Genomic DNA, 23565 nt, shown 5'->3' with positions numbered 1-23565 from the left:
GTCCGAAGATTCTGAACGTTGAACTTCACCTGATCCAATCGTGTCAGTTTATGATTAAGACAATAGGCTGAGAATGGCTAGATTTACCAAAGATCATGGTGATTCAGGACTAGAACCTGTATCTTCTTGCTCTAAAGTCTAGGGATCTTTTCACCATACTATACCACCTCCTATGTGTAAATGTCCACATAATAATAAAGCAGCCACATTAGCCCTTAAAAATAAGTTTAGATCTTAAGTAGAGATACACTCCTGTACTTTAAAACAATTATGTAAAGGACTGTTAACTGCCAGCTCCCTCAAAAGACCATCAGAACAACCCGATGATCAAACAAAACTAAGCTTACTGAATCTACTGCACTAAGTGGAAATACCACTTTTACAAAGTTAGCTGTATTTAAGAAGGGGATGGTCAGGGGAAGATGTTAAAGTGTTTTGAAGTCTGAGTTCAGGTGATTAAAGAAGGGTCTTTCAATGCAGGAATCTGGTTGAGAATGGGCAAGGCACCTGACATAACAGTTCAGATCTTGAAGCAAGTCTTGATTAGTAAACTATTGTTCAATAAATGTTAAGTGAGCTCTTTGCCCAGGGGAGTAATCTAATCTTCTGATGGAAGAGCTGTTTGCCTAGATCAGCAAGCTGTCCAGTTGATAAATTGGTTTTCAAGGATTTCCTAAGGCAAACACTGAAATTATTTATTGGTTTTACAGCCTTATCTTCCATAGGGGCCCAACTCTTCCAATTTGCCAGACACTAAGGAAGTTCTTCAGGACTTTCCGTTTAAAACAGGGACAGTCCCAGGCAAACCAAGGCCAGTTAGTTATCCTCTCATCTGGGCAAGAATTTCTAGTAACAGATAGGAAAGTCATTGGCACAAGTAGCCTCAGTTCCCAATCCAGATAATTAACTGTGTGGATGCAGTAATCCCCATTCTTAGTACTAATTCATCTCTTTGTTTTTAATTCCTCTCCAAGTCCCAGGTAACCCTTTTCTTGAAGTCAGATCTGGCACAATTTGATAGTTACTTAAGGTCCTCAGCCAGTTATCAGGCTGTATGTGTCAATAGAAATTATAGAGTAACTTGTGGTACACTTAGCTCAGGGCCCTATGGGAGTCCTATTGTTGAAATTAATTTCACTGATGGCATTCACTTATTGTAAAATAGTCCTGCCAAGTAGCTGCAGCATATGACATTGTCAGGCAATTTTTAAAAATTCAGTTACTTGGTGTAATCAGTTGCACAGATTTTTGTGATAGGCAGAATTTCTATGGCTGTTTATCTAAAATTAGAGGAACAAATTAGTTAACCACGTGATTGTTAAAACCAGGCTTAGTAATTTTGAATGCTGACTTAATGAAAGTAATTTCTTCTTCAAGATACCATGATATTTCCCCGTTTTATTACCATGGCACCAAAACATCACGTTTATTAAAAACCTTAAAGAAATTAAGCTACCTCCATTGCTGGCCTTAAAAGAAATTAATTCTTTAAAAACTAATTTAAAACAAAGTGTAGTAGGCTGACTAATGCTTTCCTTTCCTGCAAAAAAGTCCAGATCCTAATCTCTGGAACCTGTAAATATGTTACTTTATATGGCAAAAGGGACTTTACAGATACGGGTAAGTGTAGGATTTTGAGATGGGGAGATTATCCTGGATTATCTAGATGAGGCTGGTATAATCACCAGAGTCCTTAAAGTAGGGCAGAAGATCGGAGGAAGAGACAATGTCACTATGGAAGCACTGGGGGGAAAGGCTATGTGATGCGAGGCCATGACCCCAAGGAATATGGATGGTCTTTAGAAGCTGGAAAAGGCAAGGAAACAGATTCTCCTCTGAAGCCTCCAGAAGGAACCAGCCCTTCTAACAACTTGATCTTAGCCCCTAAGACTCATTTTAGACTTCTGATCTCCAGAAATGCAAGGGGATAAATTTGTGTTACATTTAAGCTATGAAGTTCGTTTGTCACAGTGGTGCTATGGTTTGAATATTTGTCCCCTGCAAAACTCATGTTGAACTTTGATCCCCAATGTGGTAGTATTGAGAAGTGGGGCCTTTAAGAGGTGAGTGAATTCATTCATGGGCTAAAGGATTCATGGATTATCATGGGAGGAGAACTGGTGGCTTTATAAGAAGAGGAAGAGAGGCCTGAGCTAGCATGTGAGCTCAGCCCCTGGCCATGTCATACCCTGTACCACCTGAGGACTCTTCAGTGAGTTCCCACCATCAAGACGATTCTTACCTGATGCAGCTCCTCCACCTTGGACTTCTCAGCCTCCATAAACTGTAAGAAATAATTTCCTTTTCTTTATAAGCTATCCAGTTTCAGGCATTCTATTATAAGCAACAGAAAACAGAGTAAGACAGCAGCAATAGGAAACTAATATAGAAAGTATCAGGAAAATGAATGGCTGTATCATGCTCCCTTTTGTCATTATTTGAAGTTGCTTTTATGAGCAAAGCTTGTCTTACCTAGCAACAGTTGCTAAGTAAGTTAACAACTTAATGCTAGAGTTTGGGAAGGAGCAACTGCTTAAATCTTCCCAAATCTGGTGCCCATACCTTCTATGGCAGGGGCTTTTAGTACCATTCTTTAATGTTAGACACATAACCACTACCTAATCATGTGAACCATTTAATCCTTACCAGCCTCTAACATCCTAAAACCCTGAACCTCTTCCAGCTTTCTTAAACTGTCAGCTTTTCTTGAAACGACTTTTTCTGATTCTAAGATTATTTTAACTGTAAATAGGAGAAGACATCTGAAATTTAACTATGATCAGAAATTCAGATTACAACAGCTTTGTTTGCTGTGCTGTTTGTAATAAAATAATCCCACCAGCCCCTTTTGGAAAAACCTTCAAACGGATCCATGAATACAAGCCACTGAAGACACGCTTTTACACTCACAAAGACATACTAGGTAAGTGACTTTATTGTTTTCCTTTGTTGTAACACTTCATAGCGTTATGTGTCATTCTTTCCGGTACACAGACTTCTATCAGCTTTTTTCTCTTCAGAGTTGCTTGTCTGTACAGGGATGTTTGAGAAGAATATGGGTTGGAATACAGCTTCTCCACTTATAGTTGTGTGTATTGGGCAGGGTATTTAGTCTCTCAATCTGTTTCCTTATGTGGAAATAAAGATACTAATACCTATCTTACAGATTGTTATGAGACTTTAATGAAGTATTCATATCTATTATAAATCCTAGCACATAATAGTAAATGTGAGTTCATTTTGCCCTTGGCCATACTTGGGCACCTTTCAGTATGTGTAGGAGAGGAAATATTATCTCTAAATAATACCCTAATTGGATGGGCATAGTGGCTCACACCTGTAATCCCAGCACTTTGGGTGGCCAAAGTGGGCATATCGCTTGAGGCCAAGAGTTCAAGACCAGCCTGGCCAACATGGCGAAACCCCGTCTCTACTAAAAGAATTTAGGCAGGCATGGTGGCATGTGCCTGTAATCCTAGCTACTCGGGAGGCTGAGGTGAGAGAATAGCTTGAACCCAGGAGGTGGAGGTTGCAGTGAGCTGAGATCACGCCACTGTACTCCAGCCTGGGTGACAGAGCGAGACTCTGCCTCAAAAAAAAAAAAAAAAAATTTAAAGTACCCTAATAAATGGGTAAAAGAAACTATAACCTTTAAATAGTAGCTAGTGGCATAAAAGTAGATACATATAGATAACATGAGGACTTTTACTGTATATACATATGTATAATACATAAGCAAATCAAATTGTGCTATAGGTTTCCGTCTCTCTTTTATTCTCATAAGAGTTTTCAATCTGACCTTGAGCCTTGTAAGTATTTTCCTAAGGACTCTCAAAATACTCCTCTGATCCTCTCTTCCTTTAAAATGGTAAACTGAGGTGATTTCATTTCACTTCTGATATTTGAAAATATAAGAAGCTGGAGAGGTGTTTGGAAAAAAAAACTAAAATGTAGGGGGAGATCAAATTGGAATCATCCTCTAAAAACATCAATACCAAAATTGTTTTTTAGCATTTAGTAAATGCTTAGTATGAATGATTCATTATAATCTCTAAAGTGACTTTTCATACCCAGGACAGTATATCTCCATTCTTAGATATACCTTAATGATTGATTTCCTTGTGCCTTATGGAATATCTAACCCAAACCTTAAGTGGATAAGTTAAATCTATTGTTAGAAATTAATCTTTTCTATTCAGTGACCTTTATTTGTCGCTGAACTGTTTTAAGTTAAAAAGAAAAAAAGTTGAAATTCTCTGTTCTTTATAAGTAAGTTCAAAAGCATGTTAAAATGTCCATAGAAGAGCTAGTGAGTATTTCATAGGACAGTAGTTCTCAATCCTGGCAGTGCACTATATAGAACGTTGAAAAATACATTAATACAGATATCCAAACACAGACCCACTGGATTTAATACTAATCTAACACAGAGCCACTAAATTAGGACCTCTACAGTCAGGATTAAGCATGTGTACTTTTTCCTTCATGTTTAAATAACCTTTTTTATTTCAAGGTAGTTTAAGACTCACAAGTTGCAAAATATATCAGAGTTCCCTTGTACTCTTCATCCAGCTTCCATTGATATCTTATGTAATCCTGGCACTTTGTCAAAGCCGGAACATTGGCATTGAAACAATACTATTAACTCAGGTACAGACCTTATGTATACTTTTTTCCCCCAGGCATATAGTTTTATGAAATTTATCACTTGTGTATGTTAATGTAACCGTCACCACAATCACAACATGGAGCTGTTCCATCACCACAAAGGAACTCCCTCGTGTTACCCCTTAGCTGTCATTCTCTTCTCCCCAAACTTGAACCCCTGACAACCACTAATCTGTTCTCTATCACTATAATTTTATCACTGAGTATGCTATCTAAAGAATCATACATTATATAACCCATTGAGATTGGCTTTCTTCGCTCAGCATAATGCCCTTGAGATTCATCCAAGTTGTTTATTAATAGTTTTTTCCTTTTACAGTACGTGCACTAAAAGCTTTGCAGGAGTCCTGTTGTACAATCAGGGTTGAAAACAACTAATAAAACCAATGGGATTTAAACATGAAAGAGGATAGCGGTAGCCTACGCCTGTATCGTATTTTTATGAAGTTCAATACATTGATGGTCCATGCTTAGTCACATTTTGTCCTAGAAAATCTTTTCTAATTATTTCTATACAATGTTGGGCTTTTGCAGTATGTGTCCATCTCTACTGTAATATATGCTGCCCTGTGTTTTTAAGATTCACTGATGAACTAGTAGGAGACTCTCTGCCATCAAACATATACTTTTAATTGCTAGTGACAGAAACATTAACTCAGAATAGATTGCATAAAATGGAATTTCTTGACTCTTTTAACAGAGAAACCCAAGGGAAATCTGGCATCAAGGCTTTCAGTCTGTCCATGCTTACCCTTTTAGTGAGTTGGCTTAATGGTTTACTGCTGCAGCTAGACTTACTCCAGCCGCTGGGAAAGGAGGAATGTGGATCAAGATAGCTCTAAGAATCTATTACCTTCAGCATAGAAATCCCAGAGGAAGGGCAGGCACGGTGACTCACGCCTCTAATCCTAGCACTTTGGGAGGCCGAGGTGGGCAGATCACTTGAGGTCAGGAGTTTGAGACCAGCCTGACCAACATGGTGAAAGCCCGTTTCTACTAAAAATACAAAAATTAGTCAGGCATGGTGGTGGGCGCCTGTAATCCCAGCTACTCAGGAGGCTGAGGCAAGAGAATCACTTGAATCGGGAGGCGGAGGTTGCAGTGAGCTGAGATTGCGACACTGCACTGCAGCCTGGGCTACAAAGCAAGACTCCCTCTCAAAAAAAAAAAAAAAAAGAAAAGAAAAGAAAAAGAAAGAAATACCAGTGGAGAAAGACCTGGCTATCTGATATTGCGTGGTCCTCTAACCTCCTCTAGACTTTTATTACCTTGTCTGGGTAGAGAGGATATTATTATGGGAACGTTATTATCTGGAAATCAAATTAGATCATTGGCTGAAAAATAGTAAACTTCTACCCCTTAGCTCACTCCATACTGAAGCAGTTAAACCCACAAAGAACCACAGACTAAAGAAAGGCATGTAATGTGTTGAAGGCATTCCACTTCGCCTCTCCTGATGCTAGCACTAGCACCCAAATAGGAACAGGGGGAGAGAGAGAGAGCTGTATAATGTGCTAAGACCTCTTGAATATTCACTCATCATTCTACTTTGAGTGTACAAAATGTGTCCCTTTCTTCAGGGCATTTATTTCACCTCCCCAGTTGTCTGCTGGTTGTGGACTGGTTGTGATGAGAGGAATGACCAACTCTATCCAGGCCTGACAGTGCTGTGAATTCCCTCCTAATTAGAGAAAAACTTACTCTTTCAATGGGTATCTTTGAAATATATATACTGACATCTCCTAAAAGGATGTATCTCCTAAGTAGCCCTCATAAATAACTACATAATGGTGGAAAGGAAAGCCAGGAAGCAATCGGTGGAGGTTTGTGACCATTGCTCTTCACATACACAGATATTGGGGCAAATATTCTGAAAAAAGAAGAGAAGTTTCAAGAAGATATACTCAGAGAACGCATTGCAAAAGCAGAAGCTGAAGTATGGGCTCAGGTAAAAGAAGTTACATGTCAACCCAAAGTCCATCTTTACAATTCTTTCACATTTTGGATTTGTCTGAAACAACTGTATAGTGTAGTGGTCAGAACTGACTGAATCCTGGCTAGCTGTGGGACCGTGGGAAAGTTCTACAACCTCTGTAGTCTTGGTTTCTTCATTGTAAAAGAGGAATAATAGTACCCATTCTGTGGGATAGTTGGGAGGGTTCAGTGAAATAATATGCCTGGCATACAGTAGATGCTTAGTAAGAAGCTGGCATCATCAGGAGCTTCCTTCCTTCTCAGCTGCCCTCTCTGTATGGAGGACTCCTGCTCCCTTTATTTTCATTTGATTGAAACCAGAACTAAAAAGAAAAAAAAATAACTAAGAAGACTCCTTGTTGATAGTTGTTTCTTATGGCCTAACATTTAATATATAGACTATCCATTTGTGGAGCATGTAGCACTCCTGTTTCTTCAAATGCTTCTCTATGGCCTACTCCCCTTTTCCTCCCCTCTCTCCAAAATCCTTAATACCTTGTCCATACGACTGCTGAGCGCTATAAGGGCAATTTAAATATCAGGGCTGACATTGGGATCCAAGGCATCAAACTGAAGCAAAGCCTCAATCCTGTAGCCCCACTTCTTCCAATCATAGAATGACATCAATAACTTCCTAGAGAATTACAGCTCCTTGAGAGCAGAACAAGCCACTGTGCTTAGAACAATGTTTCTCAGTTTCTTTTTAAAATAGACATTATAGCAAATAGTATTAGCATTGTTCAGTATTAATGCCAGCAAAAGCTTGTTATGAAAATGTTTTGAACATACATAATACTCCAGTTCTGTATGAATACTCCAGTTCTGTATACCCCAGATTTTGATTTATCTCAAAATCTTTGTAGTCATCTATTTTTATTAGTGGTAAAATTCAAACTGATTGTGAACCATCAATTATACATCAATTATACAAGGTGATGCTTTTGTAAATAGTCTACAATTTGAATGTAAGTTGGTCTAGTGTTCTGTGTATTTGTTTCAAATAGAGTTGAAGTTCTTTCTGAGGACCTAATGCGGGGAACCTGGATGGTACTCTGCCTCTTTACTCGGCTCCTTCTAGCTTTGTACATCTTTTCACTTCACTGTGTTTTCCAGATTTTCCACAATGCACATATGTTACTTTGAGAGTCAATCAAGCAAGAAATAAAGTGCCAAAGAGAAAAGGCAACCCAGCAGCCTACGTATAGTAAAGCTGCCTTGCCTTTAGCGATTCCAGAAACGGCAAGGCTAGCCCTGGATTGGGATGCGTTAGAGCATCTCTGGCTAAGGCAGACAGTTTGATATGGGAGGTTTGAGATGGGAATGGGGCAAGAAATTAGGGACTCCATGGTGGTTGCTAATTTTCAGTAAATTTGAAAACCTGATTTACTAACATCCTGAATAAGCCAAGTTGCCCTGTGCTTATTCTGCTACATTAATAGATAAATGGACTCTTTCTTTCAAAGGCTAATGAACGTCAAAAACAAGCAGTGGAGAAAGCACTTGAAGAAGCAAATGACAGACACAAAATTGAAATTCAGATTTTGAAAGAGGAACATCAAAAAGATTTACAGGTTTTTATAGTGGCTTGTTGTCTTTTAAAAGTAATTATATTAGTAAAAAGAAAAAAAAAGTTGGCAAGGGAATGAGAAAAAAATAATAAGAAAATCTAGGTTGGTGTTTCATGGCCATTAGCTGGGATCCCTGGGAGTTTCTCAGAAGAGATGCTGAGCTCTCTAGAGCAGTGATGAATGGGTGAAGAAGAACCATAGCTTACTTCCCAAGGGAAGCTTTGCCTGACCAGCCTTGCCTTGCCACCCACACACTGTCCATGACACCCTGATCTTTTTCATAGCAGTCTTCACTGTAATTAAATAAATGATTGTGTGGTTAGTTGTTGAATGTCTGACTCCCCCACATGACTGCAGCTTTCAGCAGGGGTGTCTGTCTCATCACTGGACTAGCCCTGGTGCCCAGCATAATTCCCTGACTTGGTAGGTGCTCAAATAGTTGAACAAGTGAAGCAGGCTGTTCTCCTTCTGTGATTTCTTCCTTTTTTCTAAAGTTTGCACTTACTGTGCTGCCAAGAGGGACATCTGAGCTGTCCCTCAAGAATTTAATGCAGGGCCGGATGTCACAGATGAAGGATACTAACCTGTAGCCTGTTCAGGTACATGACTCTAGGTAACTTACAAACTTTCAGGTGGAGACCCTAGTATTCATTGTTAGTTCAGTAACTGGATTACAAAATCTGCTCAAAGGAAAAGGTTACAGATCAATTTTCACATTTTGGTCAAGGGAGGGACAGGACAGGATAAGGTACAGGTATGACAATACACGGGCAGAAGCTGGAGGAAAGTGGCAGAGGTCCAGCCCCAAGTTTGGCCTAACTTAAGAACACTAATGAGCAGTTCAGGGACTGCAGGCCAATTTATTCATTGTTGCAACAACGAGCACCTACCATATACTGGATGTGTACCAGGTGAGAAAAATCAACTGTCTTTACCCAGAGAGGACTTGCTGGCAGGAAGGGGAGCTCCTCCCCAGGGCTCCTGAAGGCTTCGCTCCAGTGGCCTGCCTCAGCCAGGGTTGGTATGGTGCCTGAGGGGTTGGCTGAGGTGGCCCACTGCCCATTCCCCATTTCAGTTAAAATGTGAAGAGCATTTATAGCATGTCTTAGGCAGGCCTGCTCTTCAGTTGCTATGTACAAGTATGGCCATACTGGCAATTAAAGTATTAAAATACTTCTCTATCAGTTGATAACTAGTCACCCGCTAAGCCCTCTATCACCTTGGTCACCCTGGTTGCTTCCCCAGCAGACTCCTGGACCTCTCCCAATCCAGCAATTTAAAAGGATAACTCCAAAAAAAAAAAAGATAACTCATGGCTTGGCAAGGGGCTCTAGTTCCCTGCTATAATGCTGCAGCCAGAGGCCATTCAGATAGGTGGGCCCTACTGTGCTGGTTGATACACATTTTGAATGTCCTTCCTGGCATTAGGTTGTAAAGACATGAGGAAGATGTGATGCCTGTTTCAAGGTTCACATGCAAGTCTTTCTTTAAATAATGTTATTGTACCCCACATAGCCTTTGAGTGGAGTTGATGCACTTAGTGCTTCAGTAGAAAGAAGCCCTAAGAAAAGTTAAAGGTAGATAGTTAAAGGGGGATTGACCTTCCTGAAATAATTGTCCAGGGGTTGGGAATTTACATTTATACCACCATTTCAGGTATTTTTTATTTATGAAGGAATGATTAGTCTAGAGTAGTGTGTGGGGTTATTTCACCCTGTTATATCTGCAGGATACTAAGACACAGACATCAGTACTGCTTCTCAGGGCTTGTCTGTGAACCACCTGCATCAGAATCTATTCACGTGGGGGCCTGACATACAGATTCCTGGGCCTCATTCTGACCTACCGACTCCATCAGCAGCCCAAGTGATTCTCACACATATTAAAGTTTGAGATTACCAATATATAGCAGAAAACCAAGTTCGTCTAGAACAAAATATTAAATTCTGATGTGTCGAGACCACCAGGGATTGCTCTAAGGAGTTTGGTGTATTTGCTGCACAGGGGAAATTGCCCCATCCAGACCTGGCTCCACTCTTGAGTTCTTTTGTCCTCTTCTGCTCTTTTCCTGGTGCTCTTTTTTCTCCGTAGGGTGTGGGTAATAGAACAGCCATGGGCTTTTGGGGACCTTTAACTTTTTTTTTTCTCTTTCGTTTATAAAAACACTAAACATTCAATTCCAGAGAACCGAAAATCCCACCTTCCCACCGAACACTGCTTAGGGGCCTGTGTTCTGCTTCATACCTTTTCTCTTTTCTTTCTGTCTTGTTAATGCTTTTAAAAACAAATGAGTTTTTTATATAAATAAAGTTTTTAAAGTGTGAAAAAAAAAGGAGTTTGGTGTGTTTCAAATGCATGCTGTTAGATAAAATTTCTAGATCTTATTTGATGGATAGGTAATCTTTTGAAAAGGTGTTTAAATTATTGAAAGACAATAATATCAAAAAGTAAATGAGAAGATGAAAGCTAAAGGAAAAATAAATGAAAAACTAGAGTAGAAAATATAATAAAGTCATAGGTAAATTTAAAACTTAAAAATGTATATATGCCATGATGTCCTGTGCATTTATCACTGATTGGACCTTGAGCTTTCTGGCAGCCAATGCAAAGAGGGAAATGCTGTGACTCACCATACCCATAAGGTACAGACAAATTAGGCACCTGAGAGGCTCAGATATTCCTAGCTATGAAGCCTCAGAGCAGTATCTCCTGAGGGGGACATTGTGTAAAAATGCCTGTCAAACATCTGTACAGTTAACACGATGGAGTCCATGAATCTGTTTCTTACAATATCTCAAAATGTGGGGTGACTCACTCAAGATGCATTTCAGTAAAAGCATTTCATTAAAAGTAAAAGCAATGTAAGGCCTCCTTACATTGAATAAGAACACCGACGAACAGCAGGTTACTTAATTATTTTTGGAGCTTTAAATATATATTCCACATGCTATGTGAGACAGTAAATGAATTTTGGTTTTATTAAATCATTACATAAAAGAGGGACTGAGTTCAATTATCTGAATTCCTAGTTAGTAATTAGGAATCAGATAATTTCTAATTATCTGAATACCTGCTTCAGAACCCAGCCAAAGTAAAGGGCTGGAATGTCATTTTTAAATTCTATGATTCAATAATTTATTGTATGTTTAAAAATGACTGAAAGAGTATAATTGGATTGTTTGTAACACAAAGAAAGGATAAATGCTTGAGGTGAGGGATATTCCATTTAACCTTGTGTGATTATTACACATTGTATGCCTATACCAAAATACCTCATGCATCCACAAAAATTGAAAATTAAAAAAAACAAAAACACTATCACTTTGTGCCAAAAAATTTCAGGCATACAACAGTCTCACACCACCCTATTGACACTGACTTTTTTTCCTTCTTCAACAGATGTTTGCAAGAGTTCTATTAAATACATTTCATTCTGAAAAAAATTAATGATTCATATAGGAATATATTATGGTAGTACTTCACCTGTCTTAAGCTCAACCATCACCCAGCAGTCTGAATTACTGAGAATGTACTTGAAAACCCAGAAGTAAGTTAAAATATCTCCCTAAGGAATTAAAGGCCTCTGACTACAAGAGAGTAACTCAGGCTTATTACACATAGCAGAACCTCTTCACCCCCACTCAGATGTCATTATGCTTATTTGACAACCTAAACCCAACAGACTTAGATGCTTGATTTTTCTTTTGTTTTCTTTTCTTTTGAAATGGAGTCTCTCTATAGCCCAAGCAGGAGTGCAGTGGTGCGATCTCGGCTCACTGCAACCTCTGCCTCCTGAGTTCAAGTGATTCTCCTGCCTCAGCCTCCCGAGTAGCTGGGATTACAAGTGTGCACCTCCACACCCAGCTAAGTTTGTATTTTTAATAGAGACAGGGTTTTGCCATGTTGGCCTGGCAGCCAGACTGGTCTTGAACTCCTGGCCTCAAATGATCTGCCCTCCTCAACCTCCCAAAGTGCTGGGATTATAGGCATGAGCCACCACACCCAGGAGGGTTGCTTGATTTTTCAAATTGGAAATAGATTAAATACTGGAAAGTAAAAATAACAAAAAGGGGCTCACTGATAGCAGCTACAGCAGCATCCTCAGCCTGATGGCAAGTAATCTTCCTGTTCTTTGAAGAAAAGAAAAATTTGATTTGATACCTACAAGGAACAAAGATGAAATTTCAAAAAGCAAAACAATCTGGGGTCGTTTATGACAGATAACAAGTGGCTCTATGAACTTCAACAATTATTAAATGCCACATGAAGTTTTTGGCCCAGTACAACCATTCGTCTTTGTCTACCAAGCCTGGATCATCAAGAAAGTGTTAGATTGTTTCATAATGTTCTTTTTATGGTGTTAAAGACATTTAGAAACATTTCCATTCAAAATATTTTGTCCAAAAAAATTTTAGTAATTTAAGAGACAAAGCCTTCTGTAGGAAACCCAGCTAGCATTTCTAAATGGCCAATGTTTTCCTAAAATGATTTTCTAAATATATCAACTGAGGCCACTTTGGAGAGATTCTTAAAGTTGATTTCTGGTGTCTGTTTCATTTTTTAACTTTTCACCCTTGAAGTAGCCAAAGTGAGAAATTGAGAACTTTTTCTCTTGAAAAAGCTGAAAGGTCTGTCTTAACAAATATTTTAATTGTTGAAATAATCTTCTGAGAAGCTGAAGCAATTTCAGTTTCCATTATAATTTAGAGTTCTCTTGACTTTCTCTCAGCTTCAGCTGAGGAATCTCTCTGGACACTGTAAACAGCTGGCTCTCTCAGGGGCTCCCGTAGAAATGGTGCTAAAGGGAGTTGAGCAATCTTCAGCCAGGAGAACTCTTACTGGTTTTATTCCTTTCTATTCTGGGTAAGATTTCATTTAAAGAAGGGATTCTGCAGCTATTGAAAACCAAAGAAAACCCACTGTACTATGTCTTACAAGACTATACAATTGATGAATCTCTTGAAAGACTCCAGCATCGCAGCCAGGAATGAAGTGAGAAACTGGCAGTCAGCAACCCTGGCTTCTATCCCTAGTTCTTCCATTGATGTGCTATGTGAAATAACTTAATTTCTCTATGTTCTTTTGATGTCTTCCCAAATAGAGATAAACATTTACCTTTGGGCCAGGCACAGTGGCTCATGCCTGTAATTCCAGCAGTTTGGGAGGTCAAGATGGGCAGATCACTTGAGCCCAGAAATTCAAGACAAGCCTGGGCAACATGGTGAAACCCTATTTCTACAAAAAATAGAAAAATTAGCCAGGCATGGTGGCAAGTGTCTATAGTCTCAGCTACATGGGAGGCTGAGGTGGGAGGATTGCCTGAGCCTGGGAGGTCGAGGCTGAAGTGAGCCGTGATTGTGCCATTGCACCCCAGCCTGGGCAACAGAATGAGAACCTGTCTCAAAAAAAAAAAAAAAAAAAAAAAAATTACCTTTAAGTGAAAATTTTAAAATACGTGGACAGAATGATTTGCTCCTCCTCTTTATAATGTTATATTTCTACGTATTGTTATATTTCTGTAACATGTATTGCACAATTAGGTTGTTGGCCTCCTCCACTAGACAGTGAATCCCCTGAGGACCAAGATCCCCACCTTTTTGTATATGTAGCGTCTGGGCCTCGGAGTGCCAGGCACACTGTGGTATTAGTAGGCATTTCCAAAATGGTGGCAGGGTTTTCCTTGAGCGCAATTTGTGGGTCTGTTTTCCACAGGTCTTGGTTTGACTAGTGCTTTGTCTACTTATTTGGTTGAAGGCCCTCCTCAGGTCCTCCTTCCTGGAACAATGGAGCACTTATTCCTGTCCCTTCCGCAAAGGAGAAAGGGCCCTTCAACACTAATAAGTTGGAATGCTGAAACAATGGTGGGGACAGGTGGGCAGATTCCTGTGACTGTAATACTGTGCAATTGTTTTCTGCCTGAACCTCAGGTTCTCTCCCACCCAGGAGACACTCAGGAGGCATAATAATTATTTCTGCCATTTTCCAGGACTGGCTTACTAAAGCAGAATTGCATTATGTAATTATGCATAATGATACTATGATACTAGAATATTTGAACAATCAAGAAAAAATACCTTTAACCCTACCCCTCTAACCCAACTATTTTCTTTTTTCCATATTCCCTTTCAATATTATCTATGTAGATATTTATATTACATCGTTTGTATATTTTTGGTTCTACCTAACATCATATAAATAAAAGTTTTCCATATCATACACACTCTTCTTTTAAATCATCAGTGTTAACAGGTACACTTGCCAGCAGATAGATAAAACTATGGTTTAAATAGCCTCTTAATGTGTGGTTTTAGACATCAAATCTGTAATAGCTAAACCTAGTTTTGCCATTGCTTCAGGAAGTGACAGCTAAAACTAAGACAGAGATGTATCAAAACATGGATGACGAAATGAAGAGAGAGCACTTGGCTGCAGAACAGCGCATGGTCCACAGAATCCAAAGGATTATGATGGAATGCCACAGAGAGAAGGTGGAAGCTGTGGAGAAAGCCAGGGCTGAAGAAAGACTCATCGCCCAGAAAGCAATCCAGGCCCAGAAAAGGTATTCCAGAGAACTCATTTGCAAATTAGTATCTTCCTTTATCAAAATCAACCTGGAGAAACAGATAAGGTTACAGTACATAGGTAGATATTGCCCAGTTTTTGTGTTTTTACATTTTTATTATGGAAAATACCAAACATAGGGAGCAATTTATATTGTAGAGTATGTGTGTGGCTTAAAGAAAAATAATAACGTAAATACTCAAAAACCTACCACTCAGCTTAAGGGATTGAAAATTGCTGTTTTCTAAAGCTCTCATGTGTTCTTCCTCAATCGTATCTTCTTCTTGTCCCTGCTTGAAAGATAGCTACTCTCTAAATATGGTATTTTTCATTCTGTATCACCAGTTTTAAGAAACCAAGGACAGGAATCAAGAAATCGTTTCCCATAAACACATCATTAAAATCAATCTTCACATTCTCTAGCCTAGATCATACACTATTATGTTTGTGTTACTTTTTGGTCTTTTTCTTATTATACAAGTAATATATGTTGCAAAAGAAATTGACATTATGGAAATATATAGAGCAAAATTGCAAGTCCTGATGCATTTCTTCCCCTGCACCCTCCCTGCCTCCCAGAGACAGTTATTTTAAACAATAGAGTCTATATCCTTCCATGCCCTTTTGATGTGTTTACAGCCATATGTATGTGCGTAATCACAGATCAGATCACACATATATATATATTTTAAGACAACCAAGGTAACTATTTCTATATATGTAATGATTATTTGCTGGAACAGGACAGCAGTTAGGAGTTCAGGGATTGTCAGGGGCAAGAGAAAAAATGTAATTTCCAGATTTTTTTGTACCAGGTCATTTACCTGCCTACGATCACTGATTTGTAGCAGCAGAGCTGAGACTGAGACCTCCCTATTTGGCCTTTGTGACTGGTCCCTTTTGCTTTGCTGCTTGAGTTAACAAATCCATTTCTATATAATTAATGGGTAAAATCTTTTTCATTAGAACTCTTTAGAACAGGGACACAGGTAAGATCCTGGAGGAGGTACAGATAAATGAGAATGAGAGCTGCAGCTGTGACAGTTTAACTGGTACCTCTCTTCCTGCATAGACTACAGGTCATTGTGGAGGTAGAAGACGAAGATGAGAGGGGATACCAGGAGGGGGTTAGGGAATGAGTCGTGGCTCAATGCACTGGAAGGTGGATCCTCTTTTCCTTTTTCTCCTGCCGGGCATCTGCAGGAGCTGTGCAGGCACCCGTGGGACCCTCTGGGTCCCCTCCTCACACACACTTGTGGTCTCCTCCCTCTCTTGCTAGATTGTTTTTGCACCCCCTCCAGCCCTTTCCTCTGTGAGGTTTGATGGAAGGTTTTCAATGTCTGCCTTTTATTGAATCCGTAGACTAGGATTAAGGAACTGCCATGTGTAGTGTTAAAATATATCCAGCTAGAATGCCCATTTTGTTTATTGATGTTTCCCAAGTGCCTGGAAGAAAGTCTGGCACATGGTAGGCATTCTTGAAATATTTATTGAACAAATGGTTTAAATTTCTTGCAGTTAGTCGAAGCCACTCTTCAGCACACCAGATCTTATAAACTTTCATCAAGACTTAAGGATTCAGAACACTTATATATCATGAGAAATTTGTTAACTATATAGAAAACTTTTTTGTGGATTGAGGTGATTAGATTCTAAACAGGTTGCCCAGGAGACACTGGACTCTTTCTCTTAAAGTTAAAAAAAAAAAAAAAGGCTGGGGGCGGTGGCTAAGGCCTGTAATCCCAGCATTTTGGGAGGCCAAGGCAGGTGGATCACGAGGTCAGGAGATCTAGACCATCCTGGATAACAAGGTGAAACCCCGTCTCTACTAAAAATACAAAAAAATTAGCCGGGTGTGGTGGCGGGCACCTGTAGTCCCAGCTACTCGGGAGACTGAGGCAGGAGAATGGCGTGAACTCGGGAGGCAGAGCTTGCAGTGAGCCAAGATCTCGCCACTGCACTCCAGCCTGGGCGACAGAGTGAGACTTCCTCTCAAAAAAAAAAAAAAAAAAAAGTCTCTGTTTGTAAAGGTTCTAATTGTTTTCTAGCCCAAGGCAAGGCATGAATGAAATAACCACTCAGGACTTTTTGTGGTCATGGCTGCAATTCCTACTGACAGCTTCCCTTATTCAATACCCAGCACATGCAAGGCCTTTTGTATACTCCTTCTTGTATCTGCATATCCCTTCCTAGGAGATTGTATCATCCTACATATCTTCAGGCAAAGACCCTGGAGGGTTAAGGCCTTAAAGGGAAACTAAGTAAACTGCCAAAGGTCACAGAGGAAAGAGGTGACAGGGCCTGATTTGAACCCTGGCCTTTATGATGTCAAAGCTTATGACCTTCCATTATGCTACCTGCTCTAGAGATAGAGAAGCTATGTGAGTTTTCTAGAGGATTTGTTCACTTCAACAGAGCTCCTCAAGTACCTTCTGTGGATGTGGCACAAATTAAGGGCTCTTTCTCAACACTGTGTAAAATCACTAGAGCATGGCTGCCCCCAACAAGCAAGGCTGGATGGGCTGGTACAAATAGCACATAGGTGCTGGAAGAGTTCAAAGTCCTGGAAAGATCAAGCAGTATGGGTGGGGTATGTAGTGAGGTCGGTTTTTTGGAGGAAGTTTGTCATGGGTTGGGCCTTAGAGAGAAGGTAGGAGGTCCCACCTGTGAGAGAGGTAAAAGAATGAGAACAGAATGAGCAAAGACATGGAAGGAGAAAGCGTGATGTATAATGAGGCAGCACCAAGGGGAGGTTCAAGAGTGTTAATAACCCGGGGATAGAAATGCACTGCTGAATGCTAGCATCTGGAGATGTCCCTCACCTACCTAACTTCTGAAATGCCTGCAGTCTCCTGCCAGATCAGAGAACCAGGAGTTCCCCATGTCCCAGGTAGAAAATCAGAATATAGGTTACTGGTAAACACAATGCTTGTACCTGATTGAAATAGTGCTAACAGTCCTATAGTTCTAATGAAAAGTAGATTAATAGCTTATTTACAGACTAACCAGGCAAAGGATCAATTGCTAGTATGGATTTTCCATGGTTTATTTTTTCCCTATCAGTTAAGATTGAGTTATTACATATCAGATTATGATTTTATTTAGTAACTTGTTTTCATTCTCCAAGAGTCTGTTTTATAAAATATCAGACTGAATCCTGTAAATTTGGACACACACTACAACTATTTTGAAAATAGTTACTTTTCTGGCCAGTGCCACCCTGAAATACGGTGTGTATTTCAAAATTACAAGTGTACAGCCTCATAAAGATAGAGAGGGCAGAAGAACCTCACTGCTTACAGAAAGCATAGACATTCACTTCACGTCGGAATGGGCATTGGGGGGGTTATGGAGCTGGACATGCCATTCCTTCTGCCAGCCAGTCATTGGTGAGCCTCCTTATGTTGCTGGTTGAGGTGGTTGGTCCACATGCTGAACACCTCTGCTTGTCATGTTCTTCCTTATGTGGATCCAGAAACTCTGGGCCTCACCTTTACCCTTGGCTTCTGGCCCTGCTCCTTCTCTGTGCATGGTGATTCTTCAAATGTTTGAGGAGAGAGAATATGTCCAAGATTTAATTTGAAGAAGGGAAGGAAAAACCAAAATGTACTAATACCTAGTTCTTTCACAGTTCTTTCTCATATGATAAGCTTTCTAGGCCCTCTTTCAGTTAAAAAAAAAAAAAAATACAGGTAGACTAATTTATGTACATTGAAAAACATTTTACACATATCCCAAGAATTGGCTATTTTCCTATGGCAAATATTTTGCTTATATTAAGAATCCTTTTTAAGCATGAATTTTTTTTTTTTTTTTTTTTTTGAGAGAGAGTCTTGCTTTGTTGCCTAGGCTGAAGTGCAGTGATGCGATCTCTGATCTCTGCAACCTCCGCCTTCCAGGTTCAAGCAATTTTCCTGCCTCAGCCTCCCAAGTAGCTGGGATTACAGGTACTCACCACCATGCCCAGCTAATTTTTGTATTTTTAGTAGAGATGGGGCTTCTCCATGTTGGCCAAGCTGGTCTCGAACTCCTGACTTCAGGTGATCCACTTGCTTCTGCCTCCCAAAGTGCTGGGATTACAGGCATGAGCCACCACGCCCAGCCTCATGAATTCTTTTAAGCTTTTGTAATGTTCCAACATATCTGCTTTAAAGTTTAGTGTTATTCAGCACAACATGATTTAGAGAGAACTTCATCTATATTACCCATTTATTCATTCATACATTTATTGATTGCCTGTTGTATCCACAACGGGCACCACACTAGGCAGGGGAGATACAAAGATAAATGGGCATTCCGGGTCACACCCTCGATGCACTGCACCCCACACCACTCCTGGCTTTAATTCCACAACTTCAGGGAACTCATCAGAATGAAATTCAGAGTCACTCAGACCTTAAACCAAAGGATCAAATATTCAAGCACTAAGGCAGGCTGGGAAAAGTTGGGTCTGGGCGCGGCGGCTTGTGCTTGTAATCCCCGCACTTTGGGAGGCTGAGGTAGGAGGATCACTTGAGTCGAGCCTGGCCAACATGGCAAAACCCTGTCTCTACAAGAAATACAAAAATTAGCTGGGCATGGTGGCACATGCCTGTAGTCTCAGCTACTCCAGAGGCTGAGGTGGGAGGATTGCTTGAGCCCAGGAGGCAGAGTTTGCGGTGAGTCAAGATGATACCACTGCACTCCAGCCTGGGCAACAGAGTGGGACCCTGTTTAAAACCAAAAAAAAAAGAAGAAAGAAAAGTTGGAAAGATTTTTTAAGTACCAGATTCTGTATAGCAGTAAGATATTTTGATATCAGGGAGTCTGAAAGGGACTGTCATTGAGGTTGGGAGCTGGAGTCATCCGAGATATACGTTACTGGATCATTTTTACCTGAGCTCAATTCTGGTAGAACCTTCCAGTTAGCCCATAAATGAAACCTCCCATTTGAGTGAGAGGAGAGTCAGCCCCACTTGGCAGGAAACTCATGCCTGCTTGTGTCAGAGGACACAGGGAGCACAGCTTCCTCTTTGGAGATTGGTCCCTGGTCATCACCCTGACAATCTCATCGACAGCCTGAGGATGTTATCAGACATCAGACTAAATCCTAAGAATGTGTGTCGATGCACACTGCCCACTCTATACACAGCATCACTTCTATTAATGGAACCTCCATTCCCCTGTGACCCAGGTTGAAAATTAGCAAGTTGGTTTCGATTCCTCTTTTTCCCACATCCCCTGTATCTTTGCAGTCACAGATTCTGGCAGCTATGACTTTTTAATATTTCCTAGGCTTAACCCTTTCTCTTCCTCTTCCCAACCCTCTCTTTTGTCATTAGTTCAGACCCTCATCGTTGCACCTCAAGAATATTATGAAATGATACAATTGGTCTCTCTAGCTCACCCCACTAAGATTCAGTTCACCCACTGTTACCTGAATAACAAGTCTAAAATGTTATTTTCATTGTGCTGCCCTCCTGACAAAAAATTTATAGTGCCCACTCGAGCTTGAAGCAGGTAATGATTAAGGGCAGGAACTCTCCAGCTTGCTCAGTTGTGTGACACTGAACAACTCACTCTTCTCTAAGCCTCCATTTCCCACCTGTTACAAGGGAATAGTCACAGGTTATAAATAAAAATAGGCCGGGCACGGTGGCTCACACCTGTAATCCCAGCATTTTGGGAGACCGAGGAGGGTGGATCACTTAAGGTTAGGAGTTCAAGACCAGCCTGGCCAACATAGTGAAACTGTGTCTCTACTAAAAATACAAAAGTTAGCCATGTGTGGTGGTGCACACTTGTAATCCCAGATACGTGGGTGACTGAGGTAGAAGGATCACTTGAACCTGGGAGGCGGAGGTTGCAGTGAGCCAAGATGGTGCCACTGCACTCCAGCCTGGACGACAGAGCAAGATTCATCTCTAAATAAATAAATAAAATATCAGCTTCAATGGGTTATTGTGAAAATTAAATGAGATATCATGCATGTAAAATGCTTACCACAGTTCCTGCAATACAGTAAGCACTCAAAAATCATTACCCTTGTTATTAATATTGGAAATAGTTGGTGGGAAAAGGAAGAAGAGAAATAGTTTAGTGGCTACAGAGGCTAAAGAAACATGTGATTTACTTCAAGACTAGGGAAGTCTGTCAGGTTTGAAAGTCAAGTGGAAAGACTCAGAGAAGATGAGAGAATTGCATCTTGGAGGATGGAATTTAGGAGATTGGGCCAGTGGTAAATATTGGAAAGGCTGTATTAGACTGGGAGGCAGAGGGGGAGGATTTTTATTAGCAATCATACATTTGAGATCTTAAAACCTCAAATCTTTGAGGTTCTGCTCAAACTGTGTTAACTGCAGAAATCCACCGGAAATGTATCACAGTGGCTAAGAGCTTTTGTCCTGGACTCAGACTGCCTGAGTTGTGTTGCAGATTTTGCCTCTTTTACTTATTAAGCAAACTTAGACAAATTACTTAACTCCCTGAGCTCAATGTCTTCTTCATAAAAAGAGCATAGTAATGGAACCACACTACAGAATTGTTTTTGAGGATTCATTGAATTAATGTATGCATAGAATGCTCATTAACCTGCTTGGACATGGTAAGAGGTCAACATGGTTGGCTGCTATAAATTATATATAATTCCCTACATTATAGCCAGAAGTCTATTAATCATTTAGCAGTGCTTCTGAATGTGTGGTCCAGAGACCCTTCAAGGTCCCTGAGACTCTTTACGGAGGCAGTCCATGAGATTAAAACTATTTTCTTAATAACACTAAGACTTTATTTGCCTTTTTCACTCTTAGTCTCCTATGAATATAAAATAGTGTTCTCCAGGGTTTTGTGATATGTGATATCACAATAAATTGAAACAGTATGAAAATTCAGCTTTTACTAAGCTGGAGATTAAAGAGTTCTGCAAAAAAAAAATTAAAATTAGGCTGGGTGCAGTGGCTCATACCTGTAATCCCAGCACTTCGGGAGGCCAAGGCGGGTGGATCACTTGAGGTCAGGAGTTCAAGACCAGCCTGGCCAACATGGTGAAATCCCATCTCTACTAAAAATATAAAAATTAGCTGGGTGTAGTGATGCACACCTGTAATCCCAGCTACTCTGGAGGCTGAGGCATGTGAATCACTTGAACCTGGGAACTGGAGGTTGCAGTAAGCCAGGGTCAGGCCATTGTGCTCTAGCCTGGGTGACAGAGCAAGACACTGTCTCAAAAAAAAAAAAAAAAGTTAAATTATACCATTCTTCTCATGAAATATTTCATCGTTTTGGAAAATGTTTTTCGTAAGAGATTTTTAATATTTTTAAAATGTCTCCCTTTTAGTTTATATAACTGTTAATGTCAGTACCTATAACTCGTATAAATGAAAGCTCTTTGGTTTCCTCAATAATTTTGAGAGTGTAAAGAGTTCCCGAGACCAAAAAGTTTGAGGTGACTGTCATAGAGTATTGCTCAGATAAAAATCAAGATTAAAGCTAAATCTATCCTGTGAGTATAAAGTTTTTTCATCTCTGGCTAAAGGTCAGCAGCTGGATTAATATAAAGAAATACTTTCTCTACAGAGTTTGGAACTCTGACCCTATCTCCTCATTTTTAAGCACAATGCATGTATATTTTCCTGAAAAAGGTGGTCTCAGGTTTCTAAAGTTGCCATTAGATGTTAGATTAGTGGCCTCACCCTAACCCACAGCAGGTAAGTACATAGGAAGCGTCCCTGCTCTGAAAACATGTTTTGTTTGTTAACAGCTAATGCAATCCAAAAGCTCATCTGTATCAGCCTGTCTCAGGCTGGTGGCTCATCTCAACAATTACTCAGTCATCTGTGTTTAAAGATGAAATTATTTTGTTTTTAGTGGCCAATCCATCTAACTTATAAATCCATATTATCCTTTGTAGCAAAGCCACGGAGGAAATTGTGAATACTGGTATCACAGTTACTAAGGATGAGAAGACCAGTGTGGCCCGACTGATGAGGGAAAAAGAACATGAAATGAACGTCCTCTATGGCATAGCTCAGAGGCAGAAGCAAGAAGAGGTACAGGAAGTGCTTCAAGAAGCAGAGAAAACACATCAGGCCACTCTTGGCAATGTGATGGATACACTGGCCAACACCCAGGGGGAGCTGCTGTCTATAGCAAAACAACTGGGAATCATGACAAATTGGAAAGATTTCCTAGAGGAGGAATTACAGGAAACCAGGATGGCATTTCAAAAATACATCAATTATACCTTTCCTAAGCTTTCACCAGGACATGCAGATTTTATTCTGCCAGAAAGAAAGAAAACACCTTCTAATCTTGTTATTGAGGAGAACAAAACAACTCTTGATTAGAAGTCTTCAACTGAAATTTCACTACAAAAGACATCATTCTAGACTAAATAAATTAACTCATTACAAAAACCATTTATTGATTTCCCAGCCTTGTGCAGGGTACTATTGGGCTGTAAGATTTTTCATGGAAAACCAAAATATTAAAAAGTACATTCCAGATTATAGTGAGCCAAGTCTGAGAAGAAAAAACTGTGAGAGGGAGCAAACTGATTAAGAGGGGAAAGGTTTCTTGGATGAAGCCTAAACACGCTTCTGTATCTGTCTTTATTCATTTCTACATCAGACATATAATTAATTATTTCAGTATTTATTGCCATAGAAAACAAGTAAAGGAAGTGTCCTTAGGTTTTTCCTGTTTTGGGCAGGTGTGCTAAGTTCCAGTAGAGAGATTATCATTTGGTGAATGCAGTAGCATTGTGAATTTAAAAAAGCAATTTCTCTCACATACAGTAGGATAAAATTTAAATGCT

General features: G+C 39.9%; 1 protein-coding gene across 3 annotated transcripts; it reads left to right on the top strand.

The window, feature by feature from the left end:
• The first annotated feature begins 1663 nt into the window (after nucleotides 1–1663).
• Nucleotides 1664–23164, top strand: C5H6orf163 (chromosome 5 C6orf163 homolog). 3 transcript variants are annotated; one of them, XM_011766449.2, is made up of 6 exons: nucleotides 1664–2286; nucleotides 2753–2923; nucleotides 6522–6616; nucleotides 8106–8213; nucleotides 14567–14769; nucleotides 22660–23164. In XM_011766449.2, exons 2-6 carry the CDS (start codon nucleotides 2776–2778, stop codon nucleotides 23093–23095), a joined length of 990 nt encoding a protein of 329 aa, XP_011764751.1. In that variant the 5' UTR covers nucleotides 1664–2286; nucleotides 2753–2775; the 3' UTR covers nucleotides 23096–23164. The 3 variants fall into 3 exon arrangements, with proteins under 3 accessions (XP_011764751.1, XP_011764743.1, XP_011764760.1); XM_011766441.3 differs by lacking the exon at nucleotides 1664–2286 and having other exon boundaries at nucleotides 2491–2923; XM_011766458.3 differs by lacking the exons at nucleotides 1664–2286; nucleotides 8106–8213 and having other exon boundaries at nucleotides 2499–2923.
• Nucleotides 23165–23565: the final 401 nt, after the last annotated feature.

Source organism: Macaca nemestrina, chromosome 5 (genome assembly GCF_043159975.1).
Source record: "Macaca nemestrina isolate mMacNem1 chromosome 5, mMacNem.hap1, whole genome shotgun sequence".
In the NCBI taxonomy this organism is placed as follows: domain Eukaryota; kingdom Metazoa; phylum Chordata; class Mammalia; order Primates; family Cercopithecidae; genus Macaca; species Macaca nemestrina.
Note: the sequence above shows the minus strand (reverse complement) of the source record. Positions and strands in the feature narration are given on the sequence as shown.